General features: G+C 54.8%; 3 protein-coding genes and 1 pseudogene across 3 annotated transcripts in view; all 4 read right to left on the bottom strand.

Moving 5' to 3' along the window:
• Positions 1-17,241, bottom strand: part of LOC139605196 (zinc finger protein 23-like) — a 554,146-nt gene extending 536,905 nt beyond the window's left edge. Inside the window, exon 1 of the mRNA XM_071456535.1 lies at positions 17,191-17,241. The gene's annotated coding sequence lies outside the window, so the exon portion shown is untranslated. The remainder of the gene's footprint in view (positions 1-17,190) is intronic.
• LOC139605204 (zinc finger protein 436-like) overlaps positions 1-17,269 on the bottom strand; it is a 72,535-nt pseudogene extending 55,266 nt beyond the window's left edge.
• Positions 1-17,722, bottom strand: part of LOC139605206 (zinc finger protein 551-like) — a 390,584-nt gene that overhangs the window by 301,127 nt on the left and 71,735 nt on the right.
• On the bottom strand, positions 15,148-17,272 carry LOC139605208 (zinc finger protein ZFP2-like). The gene is made up of 2 exons (XM_071456550.1): positions 17,191-17,272; positions 15,148-16,726 (listed from the first exon to the last, which is right to left on the bottom strand). The coding sequence occupies exon 2, from the start codon at positions 16,710-16,712 to the stop codon at positions 15,720-15,722; it is 993 nt and encodes a 330-aa protein (XP_071312651.1). The 5' UTR covers positions 16,713-16,726; positions 17,191-17,272; the 3' UTR covers positions 15,148-15,719.

Genomic DNA, 17,722 nt, shown 5'->3' with positions numbered 1-17,722 from the left:
CTGGGGGGCAGGGGGGGAGGTTGAGATCCCAGAGTTTGGGTCTGGGGGTGTTTGGCCCCCGCCAGTGTTTGAACCCCCAGGATTTGGGGTCCGGGGGAGTTGACCCCAGGATTTGGGGTGTTTGACCCCAATGTTTGACCTCACCTCGGGTTTGGGGTCGGGGTTGAGATCAGGGACATTCCCTGGAGCCAGCGGCGGGATCGGGATCGGGAACGGGATCGGGAAGCGGAACAGGAGCGGGGAGGGTCCCTGAGCCAATGCCGGACCCCAACCCCAGGGAGAGGCCCCGCCGCAGTCCCGGAATGGCCCCATCCCCACAATCCCGGAGCCCTCCCCAGGCCCAGCCCCTCCCCGGCCGCTGAACGGAGCCTCCCTCAATCCCAGCCCGCCCCGATCCGGGCCGGAGCCATCCCCAGAGCCTCCCCCATTCCCGGCCCGGACCCTTCCATCCCTTTTTGGGGCGGCTCCTGCCGCTCCCCGCCCATTTCTGGGGGTTCCAAAGGGCCCCGCGGACCCTCCCCATTTTGGGGGTGTTGGGGGGGCCCCAGGGCCGCCCCGAGGGCCGAAGGGGGATCGAAAGCCCCAAACCCGAGGGGCTCCTGGGGGTGCCCAGTTCCTCCCGTCCCCAGCCCGAAACAGATCCTGGCCAATCAGAGCGCGGGGCTCTGATGACGATCCCGTTGCCGGGAAGACACTCGGCGCACTGGCCCCGCCCGGCGATTTCCAGCGAATCAGCGCCCGGCTCGGCTGTGACTCATCGGGTGCCGGGCAGAACCCAGCGCCTCTCCCAGCGCTGGCCAATCAGAGACTGCGCGGGGCCATTCCCAGCCAATCAGAGCGTTTGTCGCTGATGGCTCTCAGTGCCCAGGAGCGGAATTTGGGGCGGGGGCGGTGACCCCGGCGATGGGGATGGGGCGTGCGGGGGCAGCTGGGGCCGCACTGGTGGCACTGGGGGCGCTGGGAGCCCCCCCGGCCGCGGGGGGAGCGGGGGGCGTGGGGAGAAGGGGGGGCGGGGGGGCCCCAAATTCAACCCAAGGTGGGTCGGGACCCCCAAAGGGAGCAGGAGGGGCCTGGAACCCCCAAAACCAAGCACGGGGGAGGGGATTGGGGACTGGGGGAACGATGGGGAAGGGGCGGGAGAGCGGGGGGAAAGAGGGGGATGGGACCCTCAAATTGAGGTGGGAGGGAGCTGTGGACTGGGGAAAACCCCCATCAAATCCCATTAAAATCCCATAAAAATCACATTAAATTCCACTCAATTCCCATTAAACACCATTAAAATCCCATTAAAATCCTATTATATTCCATTAAAATCCCATGACATCTCATTAAAATCCCATAAAATTCTATTACAATCCCATCAAATCCCATTAAAAGTCCATAAAATCCCACTAAAATCCCATTAAATCCTATTAAAATTCCTTTTAAATCCCATTAAATTCTATTAAAATCCTACTAAATTCCTATTAAAATCCATTAAAATCCCTTCCAATCCCATAAAATGATCCCAAACCCACACAGAACTGGCCCTGAATTACCCCCCACACACACAGCCCTAAAAACCAAAAAATGTGAAAAATTACCTCAAATGATCCCAAATTTACCCCGAATAACTCCAAAAAACCCCAAATAACCTCAAAGGCACACAAAGAACCCAAATCCCCCAAATGACTCCAAATCCCCTAAATGACCCCAAATTCTCCAGATGACCCCAATCCCATAAATTACCACAAATCCCATAAATGACCCCAAATCCCATAAATGGGATTGGGAGAGGGGAGGAGAGGGCAGGGAAAGGGGGAGTGGGACAAACTGGGCGAGGAAATCAAACTCTGCAGTCAGACAGAGCAGGGATTTGTGTATCCAGCGCTGGGAGCGAGGGGGATCTCTCTGGCAAAAACCCACTCGGTCTCCTTTGGCCTTCAGCTCCATTTTAAAAGTCACAATTACAACACTTCATTAGCATACTCACATTTGCATAAAGCTGTGTCCCGGTTTTACAGCCGTGTGTGGCTTCAGCGCCTGCGTCCGTTCCTCCTGTGGCGGCCCTCAGTCTTCTGGTGCTCTTTTGATGAAGGCTTCTGTCGTCCTCCTCACGCTGGAACTTTTTACCTGGACCATCAGCCCATGCCTGGTGCTCCTTGTTCTTCAGTCTAACCTGGTCTGAGCTGATTTTGCCCTTTGCAAGCTCTGTTCAAACTTGCTCTCTCGCTCTCGGTGCGTTTGTTGTGTCGCTGGCTCTGCTCTCTCTCTTGCTCTGCTGCCTCGCTGGCTTTGCCTGCATGTGAAAAATGCATGTATTTTATGATTGGCTTTTCGCAAATATTAAAATGAATATTATATGTCTGGTGTTAGAAAGTAATGCTGTATTAATTCTCTTAAGTACTGTGTTAAATATAGTTTTAGGTTATAAAAATTGTTAAAATAGAAACGATGCTATGTAGGATTCTTGTTTTAATTAAAGGACTTGCAGTGAGATAGCAGCCACAGGACACCTAAATCTTTCCGAGAAAAAGAATTTATTGCCCTCTTATCAGAAGAAATGAATTTCTTCCCGCCTTGAAGGCGCTGTTAGGATTCAGAGGAAGAAGTTGGCACTGTCCAGACAGAATCCTGTGTTTGAATGGAATTTATGCATCATGGATGAAGTGTATGAATATGCAACAGGCTGTTGTTTTTAAGGGTTAATCCTTTGTTAACGGGTGTCCCTTTTCGGGCTCGTGGTGCCCAGAAAAAGGTACCCGGACCTCCATAACCCTTTCTCTCTATTGTCTCATATTGTCCTAATTCAAATTGTCCAAATTATTATTACTCTAATTGCATTGCTACTTTTATAACCATTTTATTACTATGGAACTTTTACAATTTTAAAAACAAGTGATTGGCGTGTTTCACACTGCACATCTCGCTCCAGGGCTGCTTGTGCTGAACCTTTCCTTGCACAGCCCTGAGGATTCCCCCAGCCCGGGCTCCCAGCAGCTCCAGGCCCGGCCAGGAGGAGCAGCAGGGCCAGGGCTGGCCGGGCGTCCCCCCAGATGTGGCCCCCGCTGGTGGCACAGCCGGACCCTTGGGAGGCTGCCTCAGGCTTTATTGTCCACCAGCATCCCAGGAGGGAGCAGAAAATCCTCCTGCAGACGCTGATGCCGGAGGCTCCCAGCGCTTCCTTGTCTCCAGGAGCTTCTGCCAAGCCCCAGTGAAACCTCGGTGCCACATTGTTCCACAGCCTCACAACGCTCTCCTGGCTCCCGTGAGGTCCCTCTGTGTCCCGCTGCAGCCTTGGCTCCATCAGGCTCTCCTGGCTCCATCAGGGTCTCCTGGTTTCCATCAGGGTCTCCTGGCTTCCATCAGGGTCTCCTGGCTTCCATGATGCTCCATTCTGTCCCAAGGGGCATCCGCGGCTCAGCTTTGGAGCCCTGCAAGATCCAAAGGTTCCCCCCAACAAACACCAGCCCAGGGACCCCCAGGATATTTGGGCTGAGCTCCCGCTGCCCAGGCACCTGCATGGAACCCAAGTGACCGCTGGGACTCCATGGAATGTCCTGGGACAAACTGTCCCTGGTCAGACAGGGGTGCCATGGAACACAGGTGCCACTGGGACACGGACACTGCCCATGGAACCGAGTGTCCATGGGGACAGAGCCGGGCCTGATGGAACACTGGAGAACATTGTCACCCCATGGAATCCATGGAACCAGGTGTCCATGGTGGCACTGGAGAACATTGTCACCCCATGGAATCCATGGAACCAGGTGTCCATGGAGACACTGGAGAACATTGTCACCCCATGGAATCCATGGAACCAGGTGTCCATGGTGACAGAGCCCTGGAACACTGGAGAACATTGTCACCCCATGGAATCCATGGAACCAGGTGTCCATGGTGACACTGGAGAACATTGTCACCCAATGGAATCCCATGGAACCAGGTGTCCATGGTGGCACTGGAGAACATTGTCACCCCATGGAATCCATGGAACCAGGTGTCCATGGTGACACTGGAGAACATTGTCACCCAATGGAATCCCATGGAACCAGGTGTCCATGGTGACACTGGAGAACATTGTCACCCCATGGAATCCATGGAACCAGGTGTCCATGGTGACACTGGAGAACATTGTCACCCCATGGAATCCATGGAACCAGGTGTCCATGGTGACACTAGAGAACATTGTCACCCAATGGAATCCATGGAACCAGGTGTCCATGGTGACAGAGCCGGGCCCAATGGAACCTACTGGAACACAGGAGAACATTGTTACCTGTTGGAACCCGGGCTGCTGAGAATTTTGGACTTTCTGAGCTGGCAGACACTGACCCCCAAGAGAACACTGCATTTGGCTTGAGGCTGTGGAGAAGGCTTCCAAAATGGAATGATGGAGCTGGGATTATGGGTGTGGAGTTTGAATAGAAGGGTGTAATATCACATGGTGGACAACTTGGAGTTTAAGGTTTTAGAATATAGTAATATATATAAAGCAAGATGGAGGTTTTAGGGTGGAGGCTGATCCTTCTTCTTCTTCTTCTTTTTCTTCTTCTTCTTCTTCTTCTTCTTCTTCTTCTTCTTCTTCTTCTTCTTCTTCTTCTTCTTCTTCTTCTTCTTCTTCTTCTTCTTCTTCTTCTTCTTCTTCTTCTTCTTCTTCTTCTTCTTCTTCTTCTTCTCCTTCTCCTTCTCCTCCTCCTCCTCCTCCTCTTCCTCCTCCTCCTCCTCCTCGTCCCTTATGTTGGGCATGGGTGATTGGTTATTGGGTTAAAAGTAAAAATAATTTAGCTGCCATTTCTTAATTGGACAGTTTATCCTCAAAAGACCTTGCAGAGAGAGAGACAGGGCTCCATTTTTACCTTGTTAGCAAAGTGCTGCAGAACTCACAGCTTGTGAGACTGTTCTAGAGACAAGAGCTAATGAACACCTGAGTCCAAACAAGAAATGCTGTCTTGGGATTTCATCCCGACCTTGGCAGAAAAGAAGCAAAAGAATTGACTGTTACCCCATGGAATCTCATGGAACCAGGTGCCCACTGTTTCACGGTGCAGCCTCAGAGAGCGATGAGACCCTTGTGGCACCATGGAATATCCTGAAACCACAGCTCCCTTGTGACAAACCTGGGCTTTATGAAACCAAGGACACCGCTGGGATGCAATGGAATCTCAAGGAGCCAAGGGTCAGCTGTCAACACATCAGCTTCTCAGGAAACCAAGGCAAACACTGTGACACAGAGAGGGGCCTCATGGGACCCAGGAGACCATGGTGACACCGTGGTGGGATCTCATGGAACCAAGTGTGAATTGTTACAGGAGCCAGGAGACCATGGTGACACCGTGCTGGGATCTCATGGAACCAAGTGTGAATTGTTACAGGACCCAGGAGACCATGGTGACACCGTGGTGGGATCTCATGGAACCAAGAGCCCAGAGTTTCACAGCTCAGCCTCATGGAGCGCTGGAGACCATGGTGTCCCAAAGGGAACACATGGAACAAAGGCTCCTTAGTGACACAGCAGGGCCTCATGGAATGCAAGAGATCATCCTGATGGAATGGAAACTCATGGATTCAAGGGTCCACTCTTTTGCTGCGTGGCCTCATGGAATGCTGGAGACCATTGTGGCACCATGGAAACGAATGGCACAAAGGCTCCACTGTGACCCAGCAGGGCCTCATGGAACCAAGGACACTGCTGTGATACAATGGATTCTCATGGAACCAAGGTCCAGTTGTGACAAAGCTGGGCCTCCTGGAACCAAGGACACAGCCGTGATGCAATGGAACCTCTAGGATCCAAGGATCAATTGTCAACACATCAGGTTCTCATGAAACCAAGCAGAACATTGTGACACAGTGGAATCTCATGGGAGCAAGGCTCTGCTTTGATCAAGTGGGGCCTCATGGGACACAGGTGCCACTGGGACATTGTCAGGCCTGGTAGGAACAAGACACCACTGTGTCAGACCAAGGCCTCATGGGACCTAGGAGAGCCCTGTGACACAATGGAACCTGATGGAACCAAGGGCCCATTGTGACACGGCAGGGTCTCATGGAACCCCTGTGCCACTGGGACATTGCCAGGGCTGGTGCAAGCAAGGTTCCACTGTGACAAAGGCAGGCCTTGTGGCACCCAGGAGACCATTGTGGGACAATGGAATCTCATGGAAGCAAGGCCCCATTGTGACAAAGCGCGGCCTCATGGAAGCCCAGTGCCACTGGGACATCTCCAGCCTTGGAGGAAGCAAGTGTCCATTGTGACACAGCACAGCCTCAAATCACAGGAGAGCAGAGGGATGGAGCCATGGAATCTTGGGGAACCAAGTGTCAATTCTAAACACAGCGAGGACTCATGGAACCCAGGAGACCATTGTGATGCTGCACTTTGTCACAACGAGGCCGTGCTTCTATGAGGATCCATGGGCCCACAATGTTCTCCTGGGTTCCAGGAGGCCCCGCTGGGTCACAATGGCCCCTTGCTCCCACGAGCCACAGCACGGTCCCCGTTGCCCCTGGGTTCTGTGAGGCCCTGCTGCGTTCACAACTGACACTTGCTTCCATGAGATTCCATTGCGTCACAGTGGCCCCCGTGTTTCCATGAGGTTCTGCTGTGTCACAGTGGACACTGGGTTCCACAAGAGCTGGCAATGTCCCAGTGGCACCTGTGTCCTGTGGGCCCCACTTTGCCAAAGCAGAGTCTTGGCTCCATGAGATTCCAGGCTGTCCCAATGCTCTGCTGAGTTCCACGAGGCTGTGCTGTGTCACAATGGACACTGAGTTCCACCTGCCCTGGCAATATCCAAGTGGCCCCTGGATTCCATGAGGCCCCGTTGTGTTGGCAGGTGACACTTGGTTCCCCAAGATGTCATTGTCACGCCGCTCTCCTGGGCGCCCTGAGGCCTTGCTGTCTGTAAGAAATGACCTCTACTTTTAAAATTTTAAGGTTGATTCAACCTTGAAAAAAATGACAACAAAGGACTGAAACAGGAGAAATCACAGCACTGGGAGCCCTTCCCCACCCCGTGGCTATCAGCCACATGGCTCCTTCACAAATTGGCTGCTCCTCCTTTTAGGCTTTTGGTGTTGCACCAGGTAATCCTAGCCCCACCCAAAGTCTGTCAGGTAACTCTTTGTGGCCGTCCATTGGTGGAGAATGCTTTCTTGCAACCTGACTGGAGAGCAGGTGTTGCCATGCCTGCCTTCCAGTGACAAACCTGCCCTCCCCAAATGCCCCAACCACCAAGGCCATTACAAGGGCAGGGGAAGAGGACTATGGGGGACAGATGACAATAACATCACTACACATCTTAACACACACATAGGATCTATCTCCTCACTGTGAGACCCAACTATGACATTACTCATCTGTAACACTGTGCAATAATGGAGCCTTGTTCCTAGCAGACCTGGCAATGTCCCAGTGGCACCTGTGTCCCATGAGGCCCCACTTGGTCAAAGCAGAGCCTTGGCTTAACAACTGACCCTTGTTTCCTTGAGATTCCATTTGTGAAAAATGCGTTCACTCTCCTGTGAAAATGTACAAAGTTTAATAAAGGACAATGGGAGAGCAGGACCATGGAGCAAAGGTTATTATGGCCGGGTGCATCTTGGCACTAAGCCAGGAGCACCCTGTTACCTTCGGGGATCCCCTGAAATACCTTTCCGCTTACATCAGCCTGGTGCATATTCATAGAGCCTCATGCATGTCCATAAACTACTTTACATATTCCAGGAATGATTTTACATGGCCCCTCCTTGGGTCTGCCTTTTCAGAGCATGTGTGTTTGGCTGTGGTTTTGGCTCCTTCTCTTTATCACCTCCAGGTTTTGGGCCTTGGTGCACTCTGCCTTCAGACAGGGAGTGCTGATAGTTGGCAGATCTGTACAGGTGTCCTCATCCCGTGTGCATTGGATGTTATCCCACCCAAGCAGGCAGTTTAACACAAGCACACTCCTATTAGCTATTTCACTACTATGTCTAAGCTCAATTAACAACAGAAATAAAAACTATATCTTTAGAACAAAGTTACTTTAACACCACACAGATAAAATCCATTTTAATATTTGCAAAAAGCCAATATTATGATATTTATCTATAACAGGGTGAAGGAGCCCTGGCCCAGGCTCTGGCCCTGGGGGACACGGGGACGCTGCCAGGGGGTCCCTGTCTCCCTGTGCCACCCCCAGGGCCCCGGCCCCCAGCCCCGTGTCAGGCTCTGGGGTCGATCTTGTGGAACATCCTCTGGGGGAGGCTGCGGGGCCGGGGGCGGGGGGACCCGGGGGGACAGGGGACCCCGCTGTGCACGAGCAGGGTTGGACTGCTCTGGGGGGAGCTGTGAGGGGGCCGGGGCAGAGTGACCTCCCCAGGGACCTCACACAGCCCCCGTGATGTCACACAGCCCCTGTGATGTCACACAGCCCCCGTGATGTCACACAGCCCCTGTGATGTCACACAGCCCCATGTGATGTCACACAATCTCTGTGATGTCACACAGCCCCCGTGATGTCACACTGTCCCTGTGATGTCACACTGCCCCTGTGATGTCACACAGCCCCAGTGATGTCACACAACCTCCATATGATGTCATTCAGCTGCTATGTGATGTCACACAGCACATTTGTGGTGTCACAGTCACCCTGTGATGTCACAGCCTTCTCTGTGGCATCACACAGCTGCTCTGTGACTCTGTGTCACAACCCACATTGTGATGTCACAGAGCCGCCTTCTCTGATGTCACAGCTAGCTCTGTGCTGTCACAACCCCCTCAGTGCTGTCACACAGCCCACTCTGTGCTGTCACACAGCCCCTTGCTGCCATCCCAGCTGCTCTGTGGCTCTGGGACACAGCCCCAGAGGTGCTGCTGTGACACAGCCCCCGCGGGGACATCCCAGAGCCCCGGCCAGTGCTGAGCCCCTGGGAGCTCTGTCTGTGCCCTGCTCGTGTCCCTGAGGGGCCCTGGCAGTGCCCCAGCCCTGCTGGGCTGTGCACAGGAGCTGCTCCTGGCCAGAGCTGTCTCTCTGCAGCTCTGCTGCCCTTGCCAGGAGCTGCCTCTGGGCCAGGAGCCCGGCCCAGCTCAGCAGCACAGACACAGCACAAGGACTTTAATCACCCTCTGGGCCTTTGCTGCTCTTTGCATCACACCCAGTCCCTCAGAGTGGGCTCAAAGACTTCTCAAGAGCTCAGAGTGAGATTGAAATACTGAAGTTTCTTGTACTTTAAAGAGATCCCTGTGAGGGACAGGACTGAGAAAGTGTCCCCGGGTTCCAGGGAGAGCAGAACACTGGAGGCACTGATGGCAGCTGGGGACAAACAAGGCAAAGGTGTCTCTGGGGCTGAGCAAACCTGGATTTGTTTCAGGAATGTAAAGGGCCAAGGCCTGAGCCCCAGGGCCTGGCCAGGCAGATCCTGTCCCTCCCTCCTTGCTCAGGGCTCTTCCCGGGATGGGCACTGGCATGTGGGGATGGGCAATGTCAAGGGCAGGAGCGTGGGGCGGCCCCTGCCAGGCTGCTGAGCAGGGACAAGGAGGCCATGAGGCCCCAGGCCTGCAAGGGTCACTTGTCCCCTCCTGGCTCAGGCCCAGGGCCAGCAGCCATGGCCAAAGCGCTGCCCAGGTTGGCTCTGGCAGGGCTGTCTTGCAGCTGCTGCCCATCCCTGTGCCCTGTGCAGCCCAGGCTGTCCCACGGTGTCCCTGCCCTGGCCTCTGTCCCTGCAGGCTCTCGGCATCCCCCGGCTGCCCCACCTGGCTGGGCCCTTCCTTTGCTGACAGCTCTGCCTCCTGCCTGCTCCTGCCTCCCCACACAAAGCCTGGGGCTGCTCCAGGCTCCTGCTGGGGACGTGCTGCACCACAGCCCTGCCCTGACAGGGAAATTCCTTTCTCCTGCTGCCACTCTGGGCCTCCCCAGCTGCCCTTGGCATTAATTCTTTCTCTGGCTGTTTTCCACTATGTCAAAAGGATCCACCATCCCTGAAATCGCTCTTTAAACACTCTCATGGCTCTGCTCCACTGTCCTCAGGCTCCACCCCACTGAGCACAGAGCTCCTTTGTCCCTATACAGTGCTCATGGGCCCAAGGCCTCCAAACCCCCCCTCCTTGGGACATCTCTGGGCCCTCTCCAAAGTGTTTCCAAATGAAAACATTCACCTCAGAGTCTAAAGAAATCACCAGAGGACAGGGCCAGCCCGACCTGTCTGTCCTGGCTACTTTTGTCTGGGAGCAATCCTTGGATATACAGAATTTGGGAGGCCAAATTCTAATTTTGGCCATGGTCCCTGGACAAGAAGGCTGGTTCTTTTCCATAGGAATGAAGGAACAGAGCCCCAGTGTTTCAGGGACAAATGAGAGGTGACCACCAGAGGCCACGGCCAGCCAGACCTGGCAGGTTTGGTTTTGTGAGATACCCTTGCATAGAGGAAATTATTTTAGGGAGAGTACCCGTTTTGGCAATGGGCATCTGAAAAGTCAGACAGCTCTTTTCCATAGCAAGGAAAGCACAGAGCCCCAGTGCTCCAGGAGCTGATGAGAGGCAGCCCTTGACATCCCAAGATCAGCCAGAGCTGTCAGGTGGCCCCTGGGAGGCCAAGCCAGCCAGAGCTGTTCCATGTACCCTGGGTTCCATGGGTCCCACAGTGTCCCAATGGTCCCTTGCTTCCATGGGGCCCTGAGGTGTCATAATGCCCCCTTGGTGACACCAGGCCCTGAAGGTTGGAATGGTCTCCATGGTTCCATCAGGCCCCACAGAGCCACAATGGTCTCTGGGTCCATGGAGCCCCTCTGTGTCACCATGGCCCCTTGGTTCCAAGGGCTCCAGTGGTGCCACAATGATCCCCTTGGTTCCCTGGGCTCCAGTGGTGCCACAATGATCCCCTTGGTTCCCTGGGCTGCAGTGGTGCCACAATGATCCCCTTGGTTCCATGGGCTCTTGTGGGGCCACAATGATTCCCTTGGTTCCATGGGCTCCAGTGGTGCCACAATGATCCCCTTGGTTCCATGAGGTCCCCACAGTGTCCCAGGGATCTCCATGGGAAGGAAAGAACCCAGCCCCACTGTTGCAGGCGCAGCCACCAGAGGCCAAGGCCAGCCAGACCTCTCTGTCCTGGCAGCTTTTGTCTGAAAGCAACCCTTGGATATCAGGAATTTGGGAGGTGGAACCCCAATTTCAGCCATTTTTGCATGGATAAGAAGGACGGTTCTTTTCCATAGGAAGGAAAGCACCCAGCCCCAGTGTTTGGACAGCAGGGGAGAGGCACCCCCAGGAGGCCAAGGGCAGCCAGACCTGTCTGTCCTGGCAGCTTTCACCTGGGAGCAATCCTTGGATGTACGGAGTTTTGGAGGTGGAATCCCAGTTTTGGCCATGGTCAAGATGGGTATTTTTGCCCATAGGAAATTAAAGCACAAAGTCCAAGTGTTTAGGAAGAAGATGAGAGGTGGCCACCCTCAGGCCAAGCCAGCCAGCCCTGTCTCTCCTGGCACCTTTTGTCTAGGGGCTTTCCTTGGATATTGGGCATTTTGGAGGTGCAATCTCAGTTTTGGCTGTGGGTGCCTGGACAGGAAGAAGAGCTCTTTTCATAAGGAAGGAAAGCACCCAGCCCCAGTGTTTCAGAGGCAGATGAGGGCCAGCCCTCAGGAAGCCTAGGCCAGCCAGACTTGTCAGTGCTGGCAGCTTTTGTCTGGGAGCTATCCTTGGATATAAGGAATTCCAGAGGTAGTTGCCCAGTTTTGGCCATGAGTGCCTGGTTGAGATGGAGGGTTTTTTCCCACAAGAAATAAAAGCACATGGTCCCAGCGTTTCAAAGGCAGATGAGAGGTGCCCCCAGGTAGGCAAGGGAGCCAGATCTGTTCCTCCTGGCAGATTTCATCTGGGAACAATCTTTGCATGTAAGGGAATTTGGAGAAGGAATCCCAGTTTTGGCCATAGGGCCCTGGAAGAGGATCAGGACAGTTCTGTCCCATAGGAAGGAGAGCCCAGAGGCCCAGTGCTTCAGGGGCAGTTGAGGAGCAGCCCTCGACATGCCAAGGTCAGCCAGACCTGTCCAGCAGCCCCCGGGAGGCCAAACCAGCCACACCTGCTCCCTGTGCCCTTGGTTCCATGAGGACCCACAGTGTCCCCATGGTCTCCTTTATTCCAGGAGTCCCTGCAGTGTCACAATGTTCTCCTTTCTTCTGCAGTGTCACAACGGCCCCTTGGCTTCCCTGAGCCCTTGCAATGTCCCCATGGCCCCTCGGCTCCCTGTGGCCCCGCTGTGTCACAACGGCTCCTTGGTTCCACGGGTGCCATAGCTTCATCCTTGGCCCTTGGTTCCAGAGGGGGCCTGAGTTTCACAATGGTCCCTCTGATTCCGTGAGGCACCAGAGTGTCACAATGGTCTCTTTGCTCCCATGAGGTTCCATAGTGCCACCATGGTGTCCTTGGATCTGCGTTGTCACAAGGGCCCCTTGGTTCCATGAGTTTCTGGACTGTCAGCAATGGTTTCTTTGCTCCAGAGGGGCCTTGATGTGTCACAAGGGCTCCGTGGCTGGGGTTTGTGTCTCACCCACGCTGGAACCCCAGCAGTTGGTAGCCATGTGCATTTCTTTCTATAGAGCTTCTGTCTTCCTGTCTCTCTGTCTTCTCCTTCTAATGCTCTTGATATGGAACATTTTTTGATACCTCAACAACTGAAGTGATTAAACGTTTCTGGGTGCAACAGGCTGAGTTAATGAAGTTACTGCTATGGTGTTTTATGTTGAATTGGATGTTTTAGTAAATCTTTTTCCAAAGTTTCTTGATTTTCTGATCTTTGCCAGGAAAATTTTGTGCCATTTTGTCCTCTTGAGAATATATGGTTGGTGTTTCTCCTGTGCACCAAACTCCAGGAAAGGAACCCTTGGTTACTGTGAGAAACGACTGCAGACTTTGAAAATTTTGAAAGGTTTATTCAACCTTAACAAAAATGACAAGAAAAGGACTAAATAAGGAAGAACAGGCCTGGGAGCTCCCCTCGTGGCCGCCTACCACGTGCCTGGCTCGTCCTCAAGATGGACGCTTCACCTTTGATACCCCGGGATTGCATCAGCCAACCCTGGCCCCTCCCACAGTCTGTCAGTCAACTCTTCTTTGATGTTTATTGGTGGAGTCTGCTTTCCTGCAGCTTGATTGGAGGGTCAGGTGCTGTCATGCCACGCCCCCTCCCCTAGGAACAAGTCTTTGTTCTCGCCTTCTTTCTACCTGTCCTGGATGGCTCAGGCTGTCTGATGGTAACAACGGGGGGAAAGGGACTGTGGGGAGAACAGGGGACATCTAAACAACAGACTGCAATAACATAATGACACATCAATAAAGCTTCTCTTAATATTCACACAGTATCCATCCCTTAATTGCAGGAGCCAATCATCTCATTAGCCATCTATAACACAAAGGGACCTAAAATCACCGTTACAAGGTAAAATTACCCAAAGACTAAAATCCACCCATATGGGCCTAAAATCAGCCAAAGGCATCTAAAATCCACTCTAAAACTGCCCAGTTTATCCTAAAATCACCCAAACAGGCCCAAACCCCACCCAAATGGGCTTAAATCATTCAAAGGGATCTAAAATCCACCCTCAAACCCAACAGATTTGGCCTAAAATCTGCAAAGGGGCCTAAGATCCACCCTAAAAGGCTTGAAATCACTGCAAGGGATCTGAAACCCACCCTAAACCTGTCCAGTTTGGCCTAAAATCACCCAAATGGACCTAAATTCTCCGGGACCAAGACCAAACCCAGCAGCAGAAGTGGCACCAGCCACAAGACTGACACTGGAACTGAGATTGGCAGTGCCACAGGACCGGCACCGGGGCTAGGACCAAGACCCAGACCAGAACCTGCACCAGAACTGGCACTGGGTCCAAGACTGGGACCAAGCCTGACACTGGGACCGGCACCAGGAGCACTTTGGAACTGGGACTGGCACCGGCAGCGCTCCAGGACTGGGATCAGGACCGAGACTGGAACCCGGCACCCGCACCGGGACTGCTCTGGGACCGGGACCAGGACCGAGACCGGGAGCCCTCCAGGACTGAGACTGAGACCGTCACCGGAACCAGCACCGAGAGTGGCAGCGCTCTGGGACTGGGACTGAGACTGAGATTGGCACTGGGAGCACTCCAGGACCCAGACCAGCACCAGTAGCAGCACTGGGTCCAGAACTGCTCTGGGACCAAGACTGAGACCAGCACTGAAACCAGCACCAGCACCAGCACCGAGAATGGCACCGCTCCAGGACCGAGACTGGGACTGAGACTGGGACTGGCACCGCTCTGGTACCAAGACTGGGACTGGGACTGGCACCGCTCCAGTATCGAGATCAACACGAGAACCAGAATCAGCCCACGGAGTGCTCCGGGACTGAGATGGAGACTGAGGCAGGCACCGGAACCAGGATCAGCACCAGGATCACTCTGGGACCAGCACCAGGAGCAGGAACAGGACTGGAAATGGGATTGGAAATGGGACTGGCACTGGGATCCCTCCTGGACCTCTGCATTCGTTCCGGGGAGCTTTGGCTGCGCCCCCGGGCAGGATGGGGAGGGACCCCTGGGCAGGGCGGGACCCCCTCGGTTCACATTGATCCGGTGCAGCCATCCCGGTCCATATGGTCCAGTTTGTATGATCCCAGTCTCGGCTCCTAATCCCCACGGTCCCAGCCTGTGAAATCCCAGTCCACATGATCCCAGTCTGTACAATCCCAAGCCATACAATCCCAGTCTACATGATGCCAGTCCACATGGTCCCAATTGGTGCAGTCCCAGTCTGTGGGATCCCAGTCCATATCATCCCAGTCTGTATGGTCCTGCATGGCACACACTCCAAGGACCTGGAATTCCAGTTCCCAGCCAGGAAAAGATGTTCCTGCCCTTGAAGGCAAAGCTCCTAAGAAGGGGCCGAAAGCCAAGTGGATCCTACAGTGACATTTCACTGCCAGCCTTCAGAACTTCACCCATGGCCGTTGTAGCTCCTGCACTGGGAATTAAATCAGGGCAGGGTCTTTGGTGGCAGCTGCCCTGGCTCAAGGGAGACACTGAGAGAGAAACAGAGCAGGCAAAGAGAGGCAGGAGAGAAAGGAGGACACAAACACAATCAGCTGAGAAGGTGGCACTAACTCTGAAAGTTTTATTTGCTATCAAATACATCCCACCCACCCAGCCCCACACAATCCCAATCCCATCACTCCAAATTGGGATCCCACTTCTCCCAATCTCCTTCACACCCCATCTCACTCTGGCAGCTGTGGAATGGAGTGAGTCTGGTGTGGGACTGAGTTTTTTAGGGTGGGAACAAGGCATTTTGATGTGGGATTGAGCCTGTATGAATTAAAATTCAGTTGTTTTCAGTGGGATTCAGTTGTTTTGAGGTGACCCTCTTGGCTTTTGGAGTGCAAAGAGATGGAGAACACTGCACAAAATCCCCCCCCAGACTACACAAATCCTCCAGAATATTCTCTCCAAACCATCAATTTCCCATTAAAAAACTCTGAAATTGTGGGACTTTAGACATCTTTGATCAATTTTTTTCTTTAAACACTGTTTTGGCTGTTTTTAAGGGATGAAGATGAATCAGAAAAAAATGCCAAACAAAAGGACAAGCAGGCAGGTGTGTTCCCAACATGGATCACAGGGAATGTGAGTGACCAGGGCTGTGCCCAAAGTGCCTCCTCCAGTGGGGGATGGAGCTGCAGCAGCGCACGAAGCTCTTCCTGCACTCGGGGCACTCGCAGGGCTTCCCTTACCGGTGCCTCCGTTGGTGTCGGGTCAAGTTAGAGCTGCAGGAGAAGCTCTTCCCACACTGGGGACACTCGTAGGGCCTCTCCCCTGTGTGGATGCGTCGGTGGGTGACGAGGGTGGAGTTGTACTTGAATCCCTTCCCACAGTCGGGGCATTGGAAGGGCCTCTCCTCTGTGTGAATCCGATAGTGCTGGAGGAGATGGGAGCTGGTCTGAAACCTCTTCCTGCATTTATCACACTCGTAGGGCCTCTCCCCAGTGTGGATGCGCCGGTGCTTGACAACGTCGGAGTTGTTCTTGAATCCCTTCCCACAGTCGGGGCATTGGAAGGGCCTCTCCTCTGTGTGACTCTGATAGTGCTGGAGGAGATGGGAGCTGGTCTGAAACCTCTTCCCGCACTTGGAACACTCATAGGGCCTCTCCCCAGTGTGGGTCCTCTGGTGTTTGATCAGGCTGGAGCTCCGGCTGAAGCTCTTCCTACATTCCCCACACTCATAGGGCCTCTCCCCTGTGTGGCTCCTCAGGTGCTTGATCAGGGTGGAGCTCTCGCTGAAGCTCTTCCTACATTCCCCACACTCATAGGGCCTCTCCCCTGTGTGGCTCCTCTGGTGCTTGATCAGGCTGGAGCTCTGGCTGAAGCTCTTCTCACACTCCCCACACTTGTAGGGCTTTTCCCCAGTGTGGGTCCTCTGGTGCACAGTCAGGTTGTACTTCCACCTGAAGTTCTTCCCACACTCCACGCACGTGTGGGGCTTCTCCCCATCATGGAGCTGCTCATGGAGCACCAGCTCCGAGCTCTGGCTCCATCTCCGGCCGCCTTCCCGGCCCAGGCTGCCTCTTTCCCCCTCACATCCCCGCCATCTGCGTTTGCAGCCCCTCCTCGTGCGGCATCTCCGGGCCTTTTCCTCCCCGTTGGCTTCCTGCGCCGTGGAGCCGCTCAAAACGGCCTCTGCCACCAGGTTCTGCCGCGGGCATTTGTCCTCCCTGCTCTCCATGTTCAGCTCCTGCTCTGGGCGAGGAAGGACAAGGACAGCATGGGATTTGCCTCCGTGCCACAGGCAAGGGCAACCAGATCCCCCCAGGCCGTCTCTGGGGACACACTGCCCCCTCTTGGCTCTCCCCATTTCGGGATGCCGGGGCTGTTTGGGCTCCCGGGCTCCCTTCTCCCCTCATTCTCTGCTCTGCGCTGCAGCGGCTCCAAGGAGTCCCCCCTGCCCCTCTCCAGGCTCTTGAGGCTCCCGCCAATGGCGGCGCTCCCCCCTCTCTGGCCTCCCCACTTTGGCCTCCTGGGGCACACAGGGCTCTGCTCCTCCAGGCTGCCTCTGCCGGCAGCCGCCACCGCCACCCCCCGATGTCCCCCCGAGGGGCCTTTTCCGCTCAGCCTTGGACTTCTTCATTCTCCAAACATCCCCCCAAAAACCCAACCCAGGGACCCCCCGGGATATCCGGGCCGGGCTCCCCCTCCCCGCTCACCGGAGCCATGGGGGGGGGCGATGATCCCACAGGTGGGGGCTGTGAATTCAGGCAGGGCTCGAGACCGCGTGGCTCCAGCAGCTCAGCCTTGATCCGCCTTCGTCCCTCCTCTTCCTCTTCCTCCCGCTCCTCCTCTGTCCTATCTCCACCTCCCTGTCCTCCTCCCCCCTAACCCCGCCTCCTTCACTGCTCTTTCTCCTCCCGCTCCTCCTCTTCCATCCCCCCTCCTCCTCCTCCTCCTCTGTCTTATCCCCGCCTCCATCTCCTCTTCCATCCCGCCCCTTCCATTCCTTCTCCTCCTCCTCCCCCTCCATCCCTGCCCTTCCCTCCCTCCTCCTCCTCCCCCAGCAGCAGCCACACCCTCGGTGCCCCGTTCCCGCAGCCCTCGCAGCCCGCGGCAGCAGCGGCCATGGAGCCGGGCCAGGTCGGCATGGGCAGCGCGGGGCTCTCGGCTGCTCCCAGCCGCTGCGGGCGGGGGGAACCCGGTCCGGGCCAAAGGAGAGGCAAACTGGGCAAACTGGGGGCAGATCAC

This window comes from Agelaius tricolor, unplaced genomic scaffold, assembly GCF_023055355.1.
Source record: "Agelaius tricolor isolate 1412-34295 unplaced genomic scaffold, bAgeTri1.0.p SCAF_61, whole genome shotgun sequence".
Taxonomy (NCBI): Eukaryota; Metazoa; Chordata; class Aves; order Passeriformes; family Icteridae; genus Agelaius; species Agelaius tricolor.
This window is presented reverse-complemented; position numbering and strand designations above follow the sequence as displayed.